This window comes from Microcaecilia unicolor, chromosome 1 (genome assembly GCF_901765095.1).
Source record: "Microcaecilia unicolor chromosome 1, aMicUni1.1, whole genome shotgun sequence".
Classification (NCBI taxonomy): domain Eukaryota; kingdom Metazoa; phylum Chordata; class Amphibia; order Gymnophiona; family Siphonopidae; genus Microcaecilia; species Microcaecilia unicolor.
This window is the reverse complement of record NC_044031.1, coordinates 703,773,291-703,792,195: the sequence shown is the minus strand read 5'-3', so window position 1 is coordinate 703,792,195 and position 18,905 is coordinate 703,773,291. Positions and strand designations below refer to the sequence as shown.

General features: G+C 40.7%; 1 protein-coding gene across 1 annotated transcript in view; it reads left to right on the top strand.

Annotated features, from left to right (window-relative positions):
• The first annotated feature begins 6,603 nt into the window (after nucleotides 1-6,603).
• Nucleotides 6,604-18,905, top strand: part of AQP9 (aquaporin 9) — a 109,464-nt gene continuing 97,162 nt past the window's right edge. The window contains exon 1 of the mRNA XM_030188875.1: nucleotides 6,604-6,971. Within this exon, the coding sequence (XP_030044735.1) occupies nucleotides 6,870-6,971 (102 nt within the window). The 5' untranslated portion in view covers nucleotides 6,604-6,869. The remainder of the gene's footprint in view (nucleotides 6,972-18,905) is intronic.

Genomic DNA, 18,905 nt, shown 5'->3' with positions numbered 1-18,905 from the left:
TAAACTATCTTCTTATATCCCAGTGAGTCCTTCTGATTATGGAGCTTGTCAGTACCCAGTCTATACTATTATATCTACTGAATACTGGGTTTCTTTCTAATTAAGGAGCCTGCTGCTGCTCTGTGTAAAACTGTCATGAGCATATACAAGGTTGGGGTAATTAAGTATTTAGAGGGGATATTCAATTCTTTCCAGGATAGTAGAAACTCATGGCTTCCGCTGCCCAACAGAGGTGGCAGACCTAAGAATTAATCATCAACTGTCATTTGGCCTTCCTTCCTCCTTTTTTAATTGGAATATAACTGGCCTGGGCTTCCAGGATGGTATTTTTGAACAGCATCCATGGCTGATGTAAATGTCGCAGCTGCTCCTTTAAGGTTTTTTCACCATTCTCATTTTATCATAGTCTCCTTTCTGAAAGTTAAATGCTAATGTATTGGGTTGCCTACACGTGTACTTACTCCAGAGTCAATATCAAATCTGATCATATTATGATCACTGTTATCAAGCAGCCCCAGCACCATTACCTTCTGAACCAGATCATGTGCTCCACTAAGGAATAGGTCTAGAATTTTTCCTCCTCTTGTTGGCTCCTGTACCAGCTGCTCCATAAAGCAGTCCTTGATTTCGTCAAGGAATTTTACCTCCCTAGCATGCCCTGATGTTACATTTACCCAGTCAATATTGAGGTAATTGAAATCACCCGTTATTATTATGTTCCCCAGTTTGTTAGCCTCCCTAATTTCTTTTTTTTTTATTCTTTATTTATGAGTTACAATTATACATTCACATAAAATAAATGTCTGAAAATCAAGCAATACAATAGAAGGAATTATTCTTTTCATCTATAACCAAGAAAAACAGAAATATCTTTGTTACTTAGTCCACAACAAATGATCAAGACTCAAAGAAATTATAAAAGGAAAAATAAGAGAAAATCTCTATTACAATATAATGAGAGGGGGAAGCATAAGACCCTACCAGCGGTTTTAGCTCCCTAATGGTGCGGTCGAGGTTAAATCACCACCGCTTTCTTTTGCAGTAATCAATTGTCTCATTTTATCTGGGTCAAAGAATACATAATGAATCATATTCAAGAAAACTAAACATCAACATGCAAATTTCAGTTTGAAAGTTCCTCCTAGTGCTAGAATTCGAGGCTTTAGCCCCAGAAATTCTCTCCTTCTTCTTTGAGTAGATTTACTAATATCAGGAAACACTTGTATCCTTGATCCAAAAAATTGAGAGGAAATACATCTGAAGTAAAGTCTGATTATGCTGTTCCTGTCAGTTTCGAAGGCAAAAGATGCAAGGAGAGTCGTGCATTCTGTAATTGTCTCTAAAGACGTTTCAAGAAATTAGTTTAATTCTGGAGGCGCAGCTGGCAATGATTTAATTCCTGTAATGTAGTAAGCTTTTACAATTGGAGGAAGAGCTTCTTTTGAAATACCCAGCACTTCAACAAAATATTTTCTTAACATTTCCGTCGCGGGTATCAAAGGCGTCTTCGGAAAGTTTAGGAATCTTAAATTATTGCGCCTAAGTTGATTGTCAAGATATTCTATCTTTCTTTGCGCATTGTCTATTTCTACTACAACATTACAAACAAGAGTTTGTAATTTCTTAATCTCTAATACATTTGACTCACATTTATCTTCTTGCACTTTAACCCTCGATACTAAAGACTGCTGTTGTTGTTTAAGCTCCATTACTTCAGTTTTAATTAAATTCGTAGACTGAAGAAGTGATGAATTTAAAACCTGGATTGCGTCCCAAAGGGCCTTTAAAGTTACAACAGCCGGTCTCGATTTCCCGCTGATTCCCACAGACGGAGCAGCCAGAATGGGGGAAGACAAGGAATCAACACCTCTCATACTTCCATCCGATGTTGTCTCATTCGGCATCGAAAACCCAACAGGGCCACCTCTAGCTACAGAAGATACCATTTGTAGCTCTCCCATCGGCTCTAAATCTCCACTGGGTCTCGGCGGGGCTGTCTGTTGATGCGGACTCAATGATACCGCGTCTGAGCTAAGATCCTCCAGATGTCCCAGGGATCCAACCAAGGTAGGGGTCTGTACTCCAAGCGCCTGAAGTCCAAAAGCCTCTAAAGTCATTTGTCGAAGAGTTAAAGTATCACCGTGGCTAGGAGAGGCTTTAGCCCTGGTTTTCCCCTTTCTTTTCCCCATATGAATAGGGGAAAAAGAAAGAAAACACTACGAGATGTGCTTTGAGGTTTGGGAGCATTCAAACCGCACACCCTCTCACGGATGCCATCTTGATCCGGGCCACCAGCCTCCCTAATTTCTGATACAATTTCTACATCTGTCTGTTCATCCTGGCCAGGTGGACAGTAGTACACTCCTATCACTATCCTTTTCCCCTTTACACATGGAATTTCAAATCATTGGGATTCCAAGATGTGTTTTTTGTCCTGCAGAATTTTCAATCTATTTGATTCAACACCCTGCTTAACATACAATGCTACCCCTTCACCAATTCAATCCACTATATCACTGTGATGTAATTTGTACCCTGGTATGACAGTGTCCCACTGGTTACCCTCCTTCCACCATGTCTCAGAGATGCCTATTATATTTAATTTTTCATTTAGTGCAATACATTCTAACTCTCCCATCTCATTTCTTAGGCTTCTGGCATTCTCATATAGACATTTCAAACTGTGTTTGTTGTTCCTATTTACAACTTGCTCAGCAGTTGACAGTGATAATTTGCAATCTTCTGTCTGCTTTTTATTTAAAGACACCTGGTCTACTATGGTCTCGATTGCAACCTCGCTATCGGGATACCCTATCTTCCCTGTTTTGGTGATATCTTTGAAAGATGCCTTGATCCGAATCATGCACTTTTGAACAACTGTTGGCCTTCCCTCAGTTTCTAGTTTAAAAGCTGCTCTATCTCCTTTTTAAATGCCGATGCCAACAGCCTGGTCCCACCCTGGTTAAGGTGGAGTCTATCATTCCGGAATAGGCTCCCCTTCCCCAGAATGTTGCCCAGTTCCTGACAAATCTAAAACCCTCTTCCCTGCACCATCGCCTCTTCCAGATATTGAGACTCCAGAGCTCTGCCTGTCTCTTGGGCCCTGTGCTTGAAATGGGGAGCACTTCTGAAAATGCAACCCTAGAGGTTCTGGATTTGAGCTTTCTACCTAAGAGCCTAAATTTGTCTTTCAGAACCTCTCTCCCACATTTTCCTGTGCCATTGGTACCCACATGTACCAAGACAGCTGGCTCCTCCCCAGCACTATCTAAAATCCTATCTAGGTAATGCATGAGGTCCACCAACTTCGCATCAGGCAGGCAAGTGACCAGATGATCCTCACATTCATAAGCCACCCAGCTATCCACATGCCTAGTAATCAAATCATCAACTACAACAGCCATTCTAACCTTTCCTTCCTAGGCGGAAGCTCCTGGAGACTCGTCCTCGGTGAAAGAGGATATTGCATCCCCTGGTGGGCAGGTCCTTGCTACAGGATTACTTCTAGCTTCACCAGGGTGATGCTTTCCTTTTAGAAGACCTCCAAGGCAGCACAGGGGCTGCCAGACTGGAGGTGCAACTTCTCTACAGCATCCCTGTAGGCCTCCTCTATGTACATCTCTGTCTTTTCCAGCTCCTCCAAGTCTGCTACTCTAGCCTCAAGAGAATGGAATTCTTCTCTGAGAGCTAGGAGCTCTTTGCATTGAGCACACACATATAACCTCTCACCAACTGGGAGATAATCATACATGTGACACTCAATGCAGTAGACTGGATAGCACCCCTCTTGCTTCTGGACTGCTGTCTGCATATTAGTATTATAGAGTTGTTTAATTAAAACTTCTTAAGCTACTAGGGATATCAAATGAATATAAAGAGCCTTAAGATTATAGTGTATAATACATATTTATTTAGTGTTTGCTTCTCAGAAACTAATTAAACATAATTAAAACTCTCCTTTTGTCCTAATTAGAATATTTGACTATAAATGAAGAGGTGAGCTAGGGGTGGGTGGGAATGAGGACTGAACTAGGCCCTGCTGTGCCTTCTAGAGTCTATCTGTTAATGCTGTGGCAGAAAATTCAAGTTTTAAAACTATGGGTAAAAGGGTATGGAGATTAGTTAATAAAGTTTGCTTTATGATTATTATTATTATTATTATTCTCACTGTATTTATCAATAACCTACAATTCCTTTTTTAAACCCAATCTTTAAGTTACCAAGCACAGAGCAAAATAATGTCACTTACCCAGAGAAATGTCCTCTTCTCTCAGAACTTCTCAAAAAGAAAGTTAAGTGGGTCCTTTCCTTTCTATATAGTTTAAATTCTAAGGAGACTGCTTCAAACAAATCTTTTGAAGCTAACCTAGTAATCAGATTGCCCTTAGTAACCTTTGCAAATATTCTAATTCCTCACACCTTAATTAACACCTTATTCAGGTCTGTAGCAGTGCTACCTCTCCAGCAGGCAAAGAACAGAAAATAACTTTCTTTTAGGACAGAGTTTTAGCCTTGCTACTATCCTTTTTAATACTCTTGGCTGTTATGTTTCTACCTCTAGAGAACGTTTCAGTTTAAAACTATGGGGATAACAGTTGTACACTTTCCTGCTTATAATCGAACGAGAAAAACGCCCAAGTTCCGACCTAAATCGGGAGATGGATGTTTATCTCACAAAAATGAATAAAGCGGTATAATCGAAAGCCGATTTTTGGACGTTTTCAACTGCACTCCGTTGCGGATGCGGACAAAGTTGATGGGGGCGTGTCAGAGGTGTGGCGAAGGCGGAACTGGGGCGTGGTTATCTGCCGAACAAAGATGGGCGCATTTCACCGATAATGGGAAAAAAGTATGCGTTTTTAGCTAGAATTTAGGACACTTTTCCTGGACCCTGTTTTTTCACGAATAAGGCCCCAAAAAGTGCCCTAAATGACCAGATGACCACTGGAGGGAATCGGGGATGACCTCCCCTGACTCCCCCAGTGGTCACTAACCCCCTCCCACCACAAAAAAAATGATGTTTCACAACTTTTTATTTTCACCCTCAAATGTCATACCCAGCTCCCTGGCAGCAGTATGCAGGTCACTGGAGGAGTTGTTAGGGGGTGCAGTGGACTTCAGGCAGGTGGACCCAGGCCCATCCCCCCTACCTGTTACAATTGTGCTGTTTAATGCTTATTAGTCGTCCAACCCCCCCAAACCCACTGTACCCACATGTAGGTGCCCCCCTTCACCCCTTAGGGCTATAGTAATGGTGTAGACTTGTGGGCAGTGGGTTTTGAGGGGGATTTGGGGGGCTCAACACCCAAGGGAAGGGTGCTATGCACCTGGGAGCTCTTTTACCTGTTTTTTTGGTTTTGTAAAAGTGCCCCCTAGGGTGCCCGGTTCATGTCCTGGCATGTGAGGGGGACCAGTGCACTACGAATCCTGGCCCCTCCCACGAATAAATGTCTTGGATTTATTCGTTTTTGAGCTGGGCGCTTTCATTTTCCATTATCGCTGAAAAACAAAAACGCCCAGCTCACACATTGTTGAATAAAACATGGGCGTCTATTTTTTCCCAAAATACGGTTCGGTCCACCCCTTCACGGACCCGTTCTCGGAGATAAACGCCCATGGAGATAGGCGTTTTCGTTCAATTATGCCCCTCCATGGAAACTAGTTAATAATGCTCATTTCTTTCTCTTTTATTACTTTTTTTCTAAGATTGAACTAGGTCCTGCTGTACCTTCTAGAGTCTATCTGTTAATGCTGTTCAGAAAACTCAAGTTTTAAAACTACGGGGAAAAGGGTATGGAGATTAGTTTAAAAAGTTTGCTTTTTTAAAATTCTGTGTTTATCAATATCGTACAGATTAGGGAATACCTGATTTGTACATGCAATTTAATAGAATAATGAGCCAACTAGTGCCAATAATTGGCTTTTTATCAAGCAACTATTGGCACTAATTAGATTTAATTGAGAACTACATACATAAAATTATGCGTGTGATCCACTCCTGAAATTTTTGTGTGGCCCGAAAAAGGGGGTGCAGAAATGGGAGGGAGTGTCTCAGAGCAGATTGGGGATTAATTGTTGAATAACAGTGCTCCATGTGTAAATTTAGGCACAGGCATTTGCATCGCATTTTCATTGGTGCAAATGGCGGCACCTAAATTTATGTGCGACCTCTCCACTTAAGCATTAATTCTATAAACTGCGCCAAACTTTAGGCATGGCTTATAGAATACCACTTAAGCAGGTTTCATTCAGCACCTCTTTTTTAGGTGCCATATATAGAATCTATCCCTGTACCTTATATTTTCATTTGCAGAAGATGATTCAAGTCAACTTAAAAGTATAAAAGGCAAAGGCAATATTTACTCTGGTCCAAAATTCACCTGGGAAGATTTATTGATCTAAGTGATGTCCACTTGCAGTCTTATCCAAAGAGAATACCATTTATAGCTGCCTATAATAGGAAAGGAGGTTGGCATCTGAAGGGTTAATTGTGCTGTTTGTTCAGAGAGTTGAGCTGAAGGCAGGGAAAGAATGACTTGGTTGCATACCAGATTATGGGCATGTTTTGACTTACACCCCCTTTCAGACTTTGATTCATTTGCAACTTCTGTAGCCAGATGGAAACCTGACAAAATGAATTTGGGTCATATAGAGCGGCTCGGTCAATGACTGTGCAGTCAGAGGTTTTCTTACGGGTGTTATATGAATCAGTCCTTTGAGCCGAGCAAATGCAGAGAGCTTGCATTTTCTGTGCTGAAGTGAGGAGGTTAGAGACTGATTTATCAAGAAACATTATAGAGGAAGGCTTAGTTTGCGTGCAGTAGGAATTGGAAAGCGTGCACCTGGAGGATCATCAACCCTCAGCAAAAATGAATACAAAAGGCAGACGAAGCTGGAGAGATAGAATTGCGCTAAAGAGCAGCCTTGCAAAAGAAGCCCTTTCTGAGTTCTTTGCAATGTCTTTACTGATTGTAAGTGCCACATGTTTTCCTAATGCTTGTTCAGCTCTCTGAAAGTTTCCTGATGTGTAAGATCCTACATGCTTTTAGAAATTTTCAGTGTACACTAACTTTTGTTTTAGGTTCCTGAGCACAGAGCAGAATATATATGTACAATCAGAGCATGGCATACCATTTTCTAATTAACCCTTTAGCTTCACGTAGCACTTTTCCTACCATTAGTAAAGAGTTTACTATCCAGCTGTGAACCGATGGGAACTATGTTTATGGATAATAGGAGTTTTCTATAGTATTTACAGTTTTTCAAATATAAAGTATTATCTGTAGTAGCTTCTAAGTACATCAGCTGCATGACTTTTGAAATTCATGTCTTACTAGTGGTAATATTAAATTCTATTTTGTGAAATTACAAATATATTTTTGTGCCAATCTTTTATTGCCTTCATATCAACAGCACAGAGAAATATGCAAATCTTATGATCTGCATTTTTTTAAAGCTTCCCATAGTAAAATAAATTTTAATATAATTAAAATTAAAAAGGGGAGAATATTTAAGAGGTCAGCCTGTGGGTCAGTAGCAGAGCTGCCCATTGCCATGTAGAGAACCTAGTTTTAGTTACTGAGATGACGCTGTTCCCTGAAATAAGGGCTAATGATGTCTGAGATGGCAATGTTCAGAACCCTCCAAGGATGGAGCCCCAACCAACCATTGCTCAACGGTGATATCAAGTGACCAAGTAGGGTCCATGTTACCTGGATTCCTGAGGGATCCAGTCTGTGGCCCTTGGCCAGAGCTGTCCCGAAGGCCGTGGAAACAATATAGCTGCAGAAGGCATGAAGGATATGGGGTGCAAAAATTGCTTCCCATCCATTGTCTCTCTTCCAGTGGCCCTGGTACAGTGGGTGGGGTGGGAGGCACTAGGGAGTGTGTCCCACAAGGTGTGATTCCAGCTCAGGACACTTCTGCCCTTGGCCAAGGCCTGCCTCTGTGATGGCTGGGCTAAGTAACTAAAAATAGTGCTATGAATACTAGGTAGCTGTGAGTGAGGGCTCAGGGCATTAGAAGCCAACAGAGGCCAGTTCCAATTGAGCCAGAAGCCCACTCGAGGAGGAGCAAAGACATAAATAAAAGACAAGGAGGGGGAGGGTTTGCAAAAATCTGCTTGTCACATGGTAAACTATGTTGATTTTCAGGATATCTTCAATAATATTCATCACATTATATAATCATGAATATGGTATAAGAAAATATTACTGTGCATATTAAGAGTAATTAGCATCACAGAATTATATTACAGCAGGGGGTCTCATCCTAGTCCTTGAATACGTCCAGCCAGTCATATTTTCAGGATATCCACAGGACTGGCTGTGTGTGCCCTGAGGACTGGGTTGAGAACCCCTGTATTACAGCAATCATAGGAGTATGACTATATATATACCTTACTTCCTACACATACACATATACAATCATAAACACGGAATAGTGTCAAATATCCGCATTTTGAGTTTCACATTTAAAAAGTGTCAAAATCACCTCAGATGAATTGATGTTAAAAGTTCCACAAACCATTGCACTTTCTATGGTGCCAGCTCTGTTCTGGAAAATCTATTTATTTTACTAATGAGGATTCCAATCTTTCTTCTTTGGGTTTCTATTTGTTTGTTTCTTTCTTTCTGAAAAACGTTTTCTGCAAATAATTATACTGTCATGAGGCACAACACATTTCCAAGAATTAACAAACTATATTTCACAAGACCTAATGCCCAAGAGATCAGTCAAGTGAATGTTTCTATAGATTAGGAAGCAGTTTGCATCAGGAACTAGGCGTGGTCTGACTGTTACGAGTGCTGAGCCACATGATTAGAACAAATCCTTTATACGGCTGGTTCTGTATAACTTCTCCTTATGCTGCAACTTGGGTGATAAGAAGAATTGCTTTTTACTTTTCACATTTGGGAACTGAATACCAGAAATGTGCTGCTAGTTGAGCCACATCACAAGTACATGCAAACCAATGTTTCTGCTAAATACAACAGGATGAAAGACACTTCACACATCCGGTTACGGATCTTACAAAATGCATTAAAGTCTCAGTATGCCAGTGCTCTCAGGTGGAGCTTCATGGCTCACAGTAATCCTAAAATATGTTTTCTACTTTTGTCTAGATTCATATTCTTTATATTTATGATTAAAATTACTAAGGGGCTCTTTTAGCAAACACCGGTAAAAAGTAGTCTTAGCGTGCCCTTACATGGGTCATTCCCACGTAATAGGGTCATTTTTAACCCTGAGGTAAAATGGCTGATTTTCAGATTGTTTTCAGTACTGGCCACACGCTAATGTTCCCATTAGTGCGTGAGTCCCTACCACACCTATGTTGTAGGAGGTAAGGACCCATGTGCTAAACCTGCACTAATCAGTTGCAGAACACACCCACTGTCCGACCCAGACATGCCCCATGGCCAAAAAATGACATTTATTTTTTAGTACATGGGTAGTATGTGCACATGACAAAATTACCTCGGGATGCTTCAGCGCACCCCACAGGATGCCAATTTTTGCTGCAGTAAACACACATTAGTGCTTACCACAGCTTTGTAAAAGGGCCCCTAAATGTTCTAATTGCAAAATAAGTGATGGAACTTACAAATGGCTGAACTTCCCTTGCACGTCTGAGGATTTAGCGGAAAAATTCTTTTAGGAGAAAACTTGTTTCAAGTGAGGAGCATTGCAGGGACTCTGTGTTTTTCTGAACTATTACAGTAGAGTTTTGATTATCCGACGTAACCAGGACCGGCCCGTTGTTGGATAAGTGAAATGTCAGATAATATGGTAAACAATGGTAACCTCTCACACAATGCACAAAAAACAGACTTTATGCATGAAGAACAAGCATAGGGTATCTTTAATTTTAAAATATTGTTTATTAACACTAATCCGCAACTACAAAAAAATTGTACAGCAGGCAATTTGAGCACAAATACAGAGCAGTATACACAGCACAGCAATTGTACAACAGGCAATGTGAACAGAAGCACTATAAAGGTACAGGACCGAGCAAGGGAAATCATAATTTATCAACTACATATACAGAAGTACAGACCCAAGCAGAGCCCTGTTTCTCAAGATCAACTGTGTTGTCTTCTCCAGCCAAAAACCAGTGTGAAGCAGAAATCAAGGCAGCAGAACTAAAACTGGAAACCCTCCAAATGTAAGAATGAGAGTAAGAATATAGAAAGTGCTGTAATTGTAAATGAACAAACAGGAATACAGTAGACGTGCATAAGGTACTGCATAAAACTCATTGTGTACAAGAATCTTACCATGGTTCCGCTTCTGCAAAAGCATGGCCTCAGATCAAAAATAGATCCCTAGCCTGATAAGCAGACGGGCCATATAGTGCAGCATGTCTGCTCCCAAAATTTCTGCAAAAGCCTGGTCTCCCTGCCAGGAAAGCAACTTAAAACATCTTTAATATTCACTTTCTTTAGCAGTTCCTTTCTGCAAAAGTTTCTGCTCTATAGACAAAACAATTTTTTTCCTCTTTTCACTGGCCAAAAATTGATGCCATGCTGTAAAAGCAAGGTCTCAGCTAGAAACTTCTTCAACTGTTCCCTTGCTGCAAAAATGGGGCCCCAGGTCTAAACATTGCTGCCGTGCTCTAAAAGCAAGGTCCAAAAATGGTTTCCATGTTGTAAAAGTAAGGTCTCAGCTTAAAAGATTTTCAACGGTTCCCTCGCTGAACAAGCAGAGTCCCAGGTCCAAAAATTGCTGTCATGCTGCCATTGCTACCTCCAGGAACTAGTCCAAACTTCTTTTTTTAACCCAGTTTTGTAACTGTTTTTACCACTCTTCTGGCAATTGAATCCAGAGCTAATTATTTGTTGAGTGGAAAAATATTTTCTCTGTTAGTATATAAGTATTGGCATACTGGGACAGATAGAACGTCCATCAAGCCCAGCATCCTGTTTCCAACAGTGGCCAATCCAGGTTGCAAGTACCTAGAAAGATCCCAAAAGAGTACAATACATTTTATGCTGCTTATCCTACAAATAAGCAGTGGATATTCCCCAAGTCCATTTTAATAACGGCTTATGGATTTGTCTTTTAGGAAGCTATCCAAACCTTTTTTAAACCTCGCTAAGCTCACAGCTTTTACTACATTCTTCCAGAGTTTAATTACACATTGAGTGAAGAAATATTTTCTCCGATTCATTTAAAATTTACTACTTTGTAGCTTCATTGCGTGCCCCCTAGTCCTTGTGTTTTTTGGAAAGAGTAAATAAGCGATTCACGTCTACCCATTCCACTCCACTCATTGTTTTATAGACCTCTATCTTATCTCCCCTCAGCTGTCTTTTCTCCAAGCTGAAGAGCCCTAGCCGCTTTAGGGAAGTCGTCCCATCCCCTTTATCATTTTCGTCGCTCTTCTCTTTACCTTTTCTAGTTCCACTATATCTTTTTTGAGATGCGGTGACAAGAATTGCACACAATATTTGAGGTACAATCGTACTACAGAGCGATACAAAGGCATTATAATGTCCTCATTTTTGTTTTCCATTCCTTTCCTAATAGTACCTAACATTCTATTTGTTTTCTTAGCCGCCGCCGCACACTGACCAATGGGTTTCAACATATCATCAACGCTGACACCTAGTTCCCTTTCCTGGTTGGTGACTCCTAATGTGGAACCTTGCATTACATAGCTGTAGTTTGGGTTCCTCTTTCCCACATGCATCACTTTGCACTTGCTTATATTAAACGTCATCTACCATTTGGACGCCCAGTCTCCCAGTCTCAAAAGGGCCTCTTGTAATTTTTCACAATCCTCGTGCGATTGAACAACTTTGAATAAGTTTGTGTCATCAGCAAATTTAATTACTTCACTACTAGTTACTCCTATCTCTGGATCATTTATAAATATGTTAAAAAGCAGCAGTCCCAGCACAGACCCCCTACAGTTCCCAACTATCTACCCTTCTCCATTGAGAATACTGACCATTTAACCCTACTCTCACTTTTCCATCTTTTAACCATTTTTTAATCCACAATAGGACACTACCTCCTATCCCATGACTCTCCAATTTCCTCTGGAGTCTTTCATGAGGTACTTTGTCAAACGCCTTCTGAAAATCCAGATACACAATATCAACCGGCTCACCTTTATCCACATGTTTGTTCACCCCTTCAAAGAAATGTAGTAGATTGGTGAGGCAAGATTTCCCATCACTAAATCCATGATGTTTTAAATGTACTACTTAGCAACTTCATGGCATGCCCCCTAGTCTTTGCACTGTTTGAAAAAGTAAACAATTTTTGTTTACCTGTTACATTTCATAGTTTTGTAGATCACCATCATATCTCCCCTCAGCAGCCTCTTCTCCACGCTAAAAAGCCCTATTTTTCTTCATAGAGGGCACTGAGGGCAATTCCATAAGTGGGCACACTCTTTTAGGTGCCCCAATGTCCTGAGTTGAGAGTGTAGTCTATAATGGCATCTGGGTGCCCGGATTCTGTTATAGAATACTAGTGTAACCTGGCATTGGCTTGCCTAAATTGTACGCACCTACAGTTATGCCAGCCATAGATCTTTCATAGAATGCAGGCACTTAAATGCAACAATGGCTTAATATCGAGATTGTTGTTTTCCCAGAGTTCCGGGTATGACTCCTAAAGTTTTTTTTTCCTCTGAAATGATTCCTCTTAGTATATTAATTCAAAAGGAGTGAAGCCTGTGAAACTGGGATTACTTTAATCAGTGGGAATTGGATCAGAGATTCAAGTGTTTGTATTGTTAAATAATTTCTGGTTTTAAAAGGGGAAAAAAATAAAATTAGGTGTATTATTTCCACTAATATTGGACAATAAGTATGTTTCTAATGAAATTAATTGACTATACACCGTCTTGGGTTTGAAGAAGCCAACCAGACGATCAATGTGGAATAATGATTCAGATAAATAATAACTGGGGATAATCAGGTTAATACCACGTTTTCTTGGTTTACTGTTGTTTAATTGATCTCCTTGTCTTGTTTCACTCTCCCTATTTATTTTGTGATCTAAGAAAGAGAAAGATTGTATATAATCTATTTATCTAGTTGAGATTGTTTTCTTCTAATATTGTATTAATATACAGTCATCTCTGTATTACTGTTTGCAAGTGATCCTTGTAAAATGAAAAATTATAAATAAATTATTTTAAAAAATGCAACAATGGCATATGTAACCTACTGTTTTCTTTAAGTTGTGCACATGGATGGCGGGCCTGCTCATGCCCCTCCCGTATTCTATCCATGTGAACCCCTCCTTTGCATTTATGCACTTTCCAATGGATTCTGTATAGGTCACCCAAAGTTGGGTGTGCAAGTTTGTGTGTGGATCACAGATCCATGGCTAATTAGGTTATAACAATCTTAGGTTATAACAATCAATGATTTGCATTAATAAGCACTTAATTGGCAATAATTAGGAGTTAGATGTGGATCTACCCTATTCTATAACGTGTGCCTAAATTTCATAGCATGCATCTCCAAAGGGAGTGTGGCCATGAGAGAGGCAAGGGCAGGTCAGGGGCATTTCATCTATTCTTCATTAGTTTTCTCTCATATTTTTGCGTTCCTTTGTACTTACTCTCTTATTTCATTTTCTTTCACACACCCCAACATTTAGTAGTGTCATATTCTCCCCTCAGTTGCTGCCCATTTATTCCTCCACATCTGTTAATAACAAAGTTGATATTGATGGCTATTGGAACCTGGGGGACTCCTTGCCCTTACCTTGTGTCATAAACACAACACAGGTTACTGTTGTAACTAACGCCAGCTTCAGGTGAGGTTATCACAGCTGCAAAACTCCAGCAGCCTTGTAAGATGTAACTCTTGAGTCTCTTTTTTGCTGAGCTATTTTTATTAGCAAATTTCAGAATACAGATTTATTCTTTGGCATGATATCATAATTGGCAAGCAACATAACTTTTTTCTTTCTCAGGCTCCGTCTTTAATGCATCAATAGGTACATCACATCTTTTTGGCCCACGTACTTCCTTCTTTGGCTACGCCACTAACAATTGTCTTATTTTCTTTTATGTCTATGTTTCAAGGCCTATTGCTAGGACATTTGGTTCAACAGATATTCTTAGCCAAACATTCACAGACTGTACCCTTGAAGTTCTGCTTCAGAGGAACTTAACAATCCTTCCTCAACATATGACTGACAGAACAGGCTTTCCATTTCTCCCTTTATCCCTACTGGGTCCCATATCTCTAGTTCTCCCAGGCCCTGTTCTTCTGGTTCCCTTCAGAGTCTCTACAACAATACCATTTTCTGTGTTGTTCCCTTCCCTCTTGACATTCTTGCTCTTGCTACTCCATAGTCTAATTTAATTGTTACGTTCTCCCCCCTTTTTTCCTTTTGAGCTGGTGCTTTCTTCTTACTCCTTTGTGCTTCCACCTCAGTTAGAACCAGCCTCTATTTAGGGAGTAGTATATGACTGCAAATACCAGGGGGTAGAGGGATCCTTATTTTATACCTCCCCACCCCCCCAGCTCAGCCATTACAATGACTATCCCCTGTCAAAGGACACAAATCTCTGCTGCTGAAACCTGGATAGTAGGTGTAACTTTAGAGGGATGGCTGAGATTTCTTCTCTTCTCCCCCTTCCCCCTGCCTGCCTTTAGGATTCCCAGCCTCAGGCAGCTCAGGAAACAGAAGCCAGACACAGGAATTGAACAACAATATGCAGCACTGACACTGACACCAGCACACTAGACCCACCCTTTCCAATTCCTATTTTTCTCTGTCCTGAGTGTGTACATTTCTAATTTAATCCTGTAAAAATGTCTCTTCACCAAATTCTCTCTCTTGGCATTTCTTCTCCTCACACTCCACACACCTTCTTTGTCTTCCTCTTTCTTGATTCTCTTCCTTTCCTCCTTCACTGCAAATAGTGAGTGAAAATGATTTTCTTGTCCCTCAGCTCTCAGAGTTTTGCTTCACTACCTGTTCTGTCAGTGTTTTTCCCTTTTTTAATTATAATCATAACCTCTTTTCAGACTCCGTCCTTATACACCTTTAATTCTGGGGCAGTGTCTTCTCTATTCTCCTTGCCACTTATTCCTGTTATCTCAGCTGTGTGTTTCTGTAGGGGGAAGATATGTTCCCCAGCACTGAGATTATGTTTATAAATAAGCAGTGGCTAGAGAGGTATTGTGGCATTACCTTACTGATTGAAACGTGCAGAAAATCAACTTTACTCTTAAGTAAAATTTAAAATTACAGCCGGTCTGATTTCCTGAAGTAAGCAAAGATCTGTCATTCCTTAATTTATCTTTTCTCTGAGTATCAATATTCAAGGGAATTTGTGGACCTCCATGAGTGTCAGAACAAGGGAAACAAAGAATGTTTGACTCTTGGTACAATTCCTTTTTTTCATACCTAGAATCCTTCGTGTGATCCCTCTTACCATCTAGGAAAGGATCATTCAGTTACAACATCTCTCTGCTCAAGTCAGCTGCAGAATTTAAGAGCAACGCTGAGCCTGTCATCAATCATGGCTATTCTGTGTTGCCAGCAATATTCATGGGAAGAGCCAGAGTAAGAGAGCTGATGGATATAGCTGGAGGCAGAGAGTTCCTGACTGTCCATGGTAGTAGCCCCACCCCTCTGATGTCATAATGATGTCATCTGTAATGTCCAATCCCAAAGCTTATTAGGAGAATGTGTTAGGCTGTTCACCCTAAACATGTTTTGGTCCCTTGCTTGCATCATGGTCGGTTACATTTACTAAGTTTAAGAGTTTATTTGTGGGGTCAGAGCCAGGACCATTTTATACTGGCAGGCGACTGGCACACTAATCTACTCTCTTAAAACTCTCCTTTCATTCAGCAAGTCAGCCCAGGCCAAAAATTGCAATTCTGAACCAAAGTGTTTCCTTAACTTGAATGAGGGAGGTAAACATGGTATAGATGCTTTGAAGCAACAATGTACAAGCAGTAGTAGAACAGTTTTTCTTCTGAGCCCTCTGTCTTGGTAGAGGTTCTTGGTAAAAGTCTAACAGTTTTAGTCTCTCTGGATTACTCCTTCATAGGAGAACTGTTCTGTAAGTCCCTTATCAAATGTAGTTGGGTTCTTTGAGTCTTACTCAGAGTGTCCTTAGCTGGAAGCTCCAGGGTTCTTTATCCTTGTGGGTTTCCTGGGGACTGTTTTCTAATCTCCTTCTGTTCTCTAAGGCTTATTCTTTCTCCCTTTTCCCTTGTCAGGACTGTGGTAGAGGGCTGGTTCTCCATATCAAGTGTAGCTGCTAATTTGGTTCTGGTGCTCACTTTTTCCACTTTTCTCCTCCAGGTAAAGTGGCTGTGCTTTACCTGGAGCCCTCTTCTCTTCAGTAGGTGTATTGAGCTAGCAGACATGCCAAGTCATATGCATTCGGTGTGTGACACACACAATTGGGCCCCTTCTTCAGCTCATACGCTTAAGGGACCCGCTCTCATGCATTGGTGTCCTGCCCTCCCCTCCTATGGGTCAGGCATATCTCGCCACTGCCCCCCTCGAGTGCAGTACCTCTCTCCCTTTTTGTCCTTCCTCTCCCCCACCACAATCCGGTATCTCTCTTCTCTTCTCTTCTTGCCATGATTAATCTTTCTGTGCAGTGCTGGCACTGTCAGCAATAGCAGGCTGCCTCAGCCAATCCCAGGGGTCTTTCTTTAGCTGTGTCCCACCCCTTCTGAAGGAACTTCCTGTTTCCTTGAGGGCGGGACTTGGCTGAAGGAAGGCTAGCATGTGGCAGGGGGCAGAGGGGCACACAAGTTATGTTGGACAAGGCAAGAATAGTGACGCAGTGGGAGATGCTCAACATGTCGGGAAGACAGGGGTGATGCTAGGTCAGATAGATAGGGATGCAGAGAGAAGGTGGACATTAAGAGAAAAGAAGTGCCAAATGGACAAGGAGACTCTGGAAAATAGTTAAGAGAAGAAAGAGGAAAGTAGAAACCAGAGCCTGGGACCAACACAATAAGAACAATAAAATGACCAAACAACAAAGATAGAAAACATGATTTTATTTTCTGTTTATTCATTAGAATATGTCAGTTTTTGGAATGTGTGTCTTCCAGAACTGGTTTTAGACATGGCTGGGGCCTTCGAGAAAAACCTCACTCATTGGCCTTCAATCTCCAGCATAGTAGTGGTAAATCTCCAGCTTTGAGATGGGCCACCCTTGGCGTCTCTGATTTATGGAGGCAAGAGCAAGCCTTTTCCCTTTGCAGTAAAGGTGCAATGGCCAGGGAAGCTGGAGCCAAAAATCAAGGATACTCCCTGTGGGCTTGATATTTATACCAACACAGTTTCCCTCCAAAGGTTGTGTCTTTCTACCATGGTCAATCATAGGCAGAATATGCAGCCCCCCCTATTCCAGAAGCTATGAAAGTATTGTGAGTCAAAAGATTACATACAATATTCTAGTCACTAGAGGCCTCTACTGTGCATTTTTTAGAAAGCAGAATCTGAGTGGCTCTACACAAGGATTTCAAGGGGACTTAATTGTGAAACTAATGGGTAATTATCATTATGGTGGTGGTAAGAGGTGAGGAGACCATTGCATCATGGAGAAGAGGAGAGCTGTTTGACTTTGGGTGCTGCATATCATTTTTCTAAGCAACAGAGGAAGACACAAGATGTAAGTGAAACTTCACCGAACTTGTGTGCTATTCAGTGCTAGATCACTATCTAACAGGATTTAATTAAAGATTGTAATATGGATTGTTTATTTGTAATAGGGTTAGTAGAAACCAAAACTACTGTAGCAACTCAATTGTGCCTTCAAGGATTTAAATGCATGCAAGTTCCTAGAATGAGTGAGGGGGGAATGGTTTTGGTATTTAGTGTACTTAATACGAACAAATGGCTTAATGTGCCCACACGAAAATGCAAACACTAACACAAAGTGCCCCCCTTTCGTTGATTATAATATTTGAAAAAGGGGAAAAAGACATCACCAGATAAATTGACCCACATAAGTACTGTGGATGTATAATCTAGGTGACCGGTGTAATCATTGGCTAAAAACCCCTTTGTATTGATTATTCCTTATCTTCTTCTTTTTTTTTTTAAATATATTTCTCTACACGAAAGGAGTAACTGTCTTCCAAAATGATTTCAAACTCTCTAAACTCTAAAAAATAATGAATTCTGGTGACATTTACCTTGTAACCAACTGCATTCAGTGAACATGGCAATGGTGCAGGGCGGGATGGGATGGTAAGGAAGTGTGAATGTTTATTGGTGAAGATTACTGCTGGAAGATGTGTGCGGGAGCTGTTAGTTTAATGACCCCTCTAGGATAGGTAAGGCCTCAAGGGAAGAATTATTGCTACTCCTAGAATTTCAAGATTTTGTAGTTTTAGGTGATTTTGATAATGTCTACCTTGCTATTGATGCTCCTAAAGACTATGGGGCTTGTTTAAATGGTTGATTTTCCAACCTTAAGTACATAAGTATTGCCACACTGGAACAGACCAAAGGTCCATCAAGCCCAGCATCCTGTTTCCAACAGTGGCCAATCCAGGTCACAAATACCTGGCAAGATCCCAAAAAAGCTCAAAGACATTTTATGCTGCTTATCCCAGAAATAAGCAGTGGATTTTCCCCAAGTCAATTTAATAATGGTCTATGGACTTTTCCTTTAGGAAGCTGTCCAGATCCTTTTTAAACCCCACTAAGCGAACTGCCTTTACCACATTCTCTGGCAATGAATTCCAGAGTTTAATTACATGTTGAGTGAAGAAATTTTTTTTCCAATTCGTATTAAATTTACTACTTTGTAGCTTCATCGCATGCCCCCTAGTCCTAATATTTTTGGAAAGAGTAAACAGACAATTTACGTCTACCCGTTCCACTCCACTCATTATTTTGTAGACCTCTATCATATCTCCCCTCAGCCATCTCTTCTC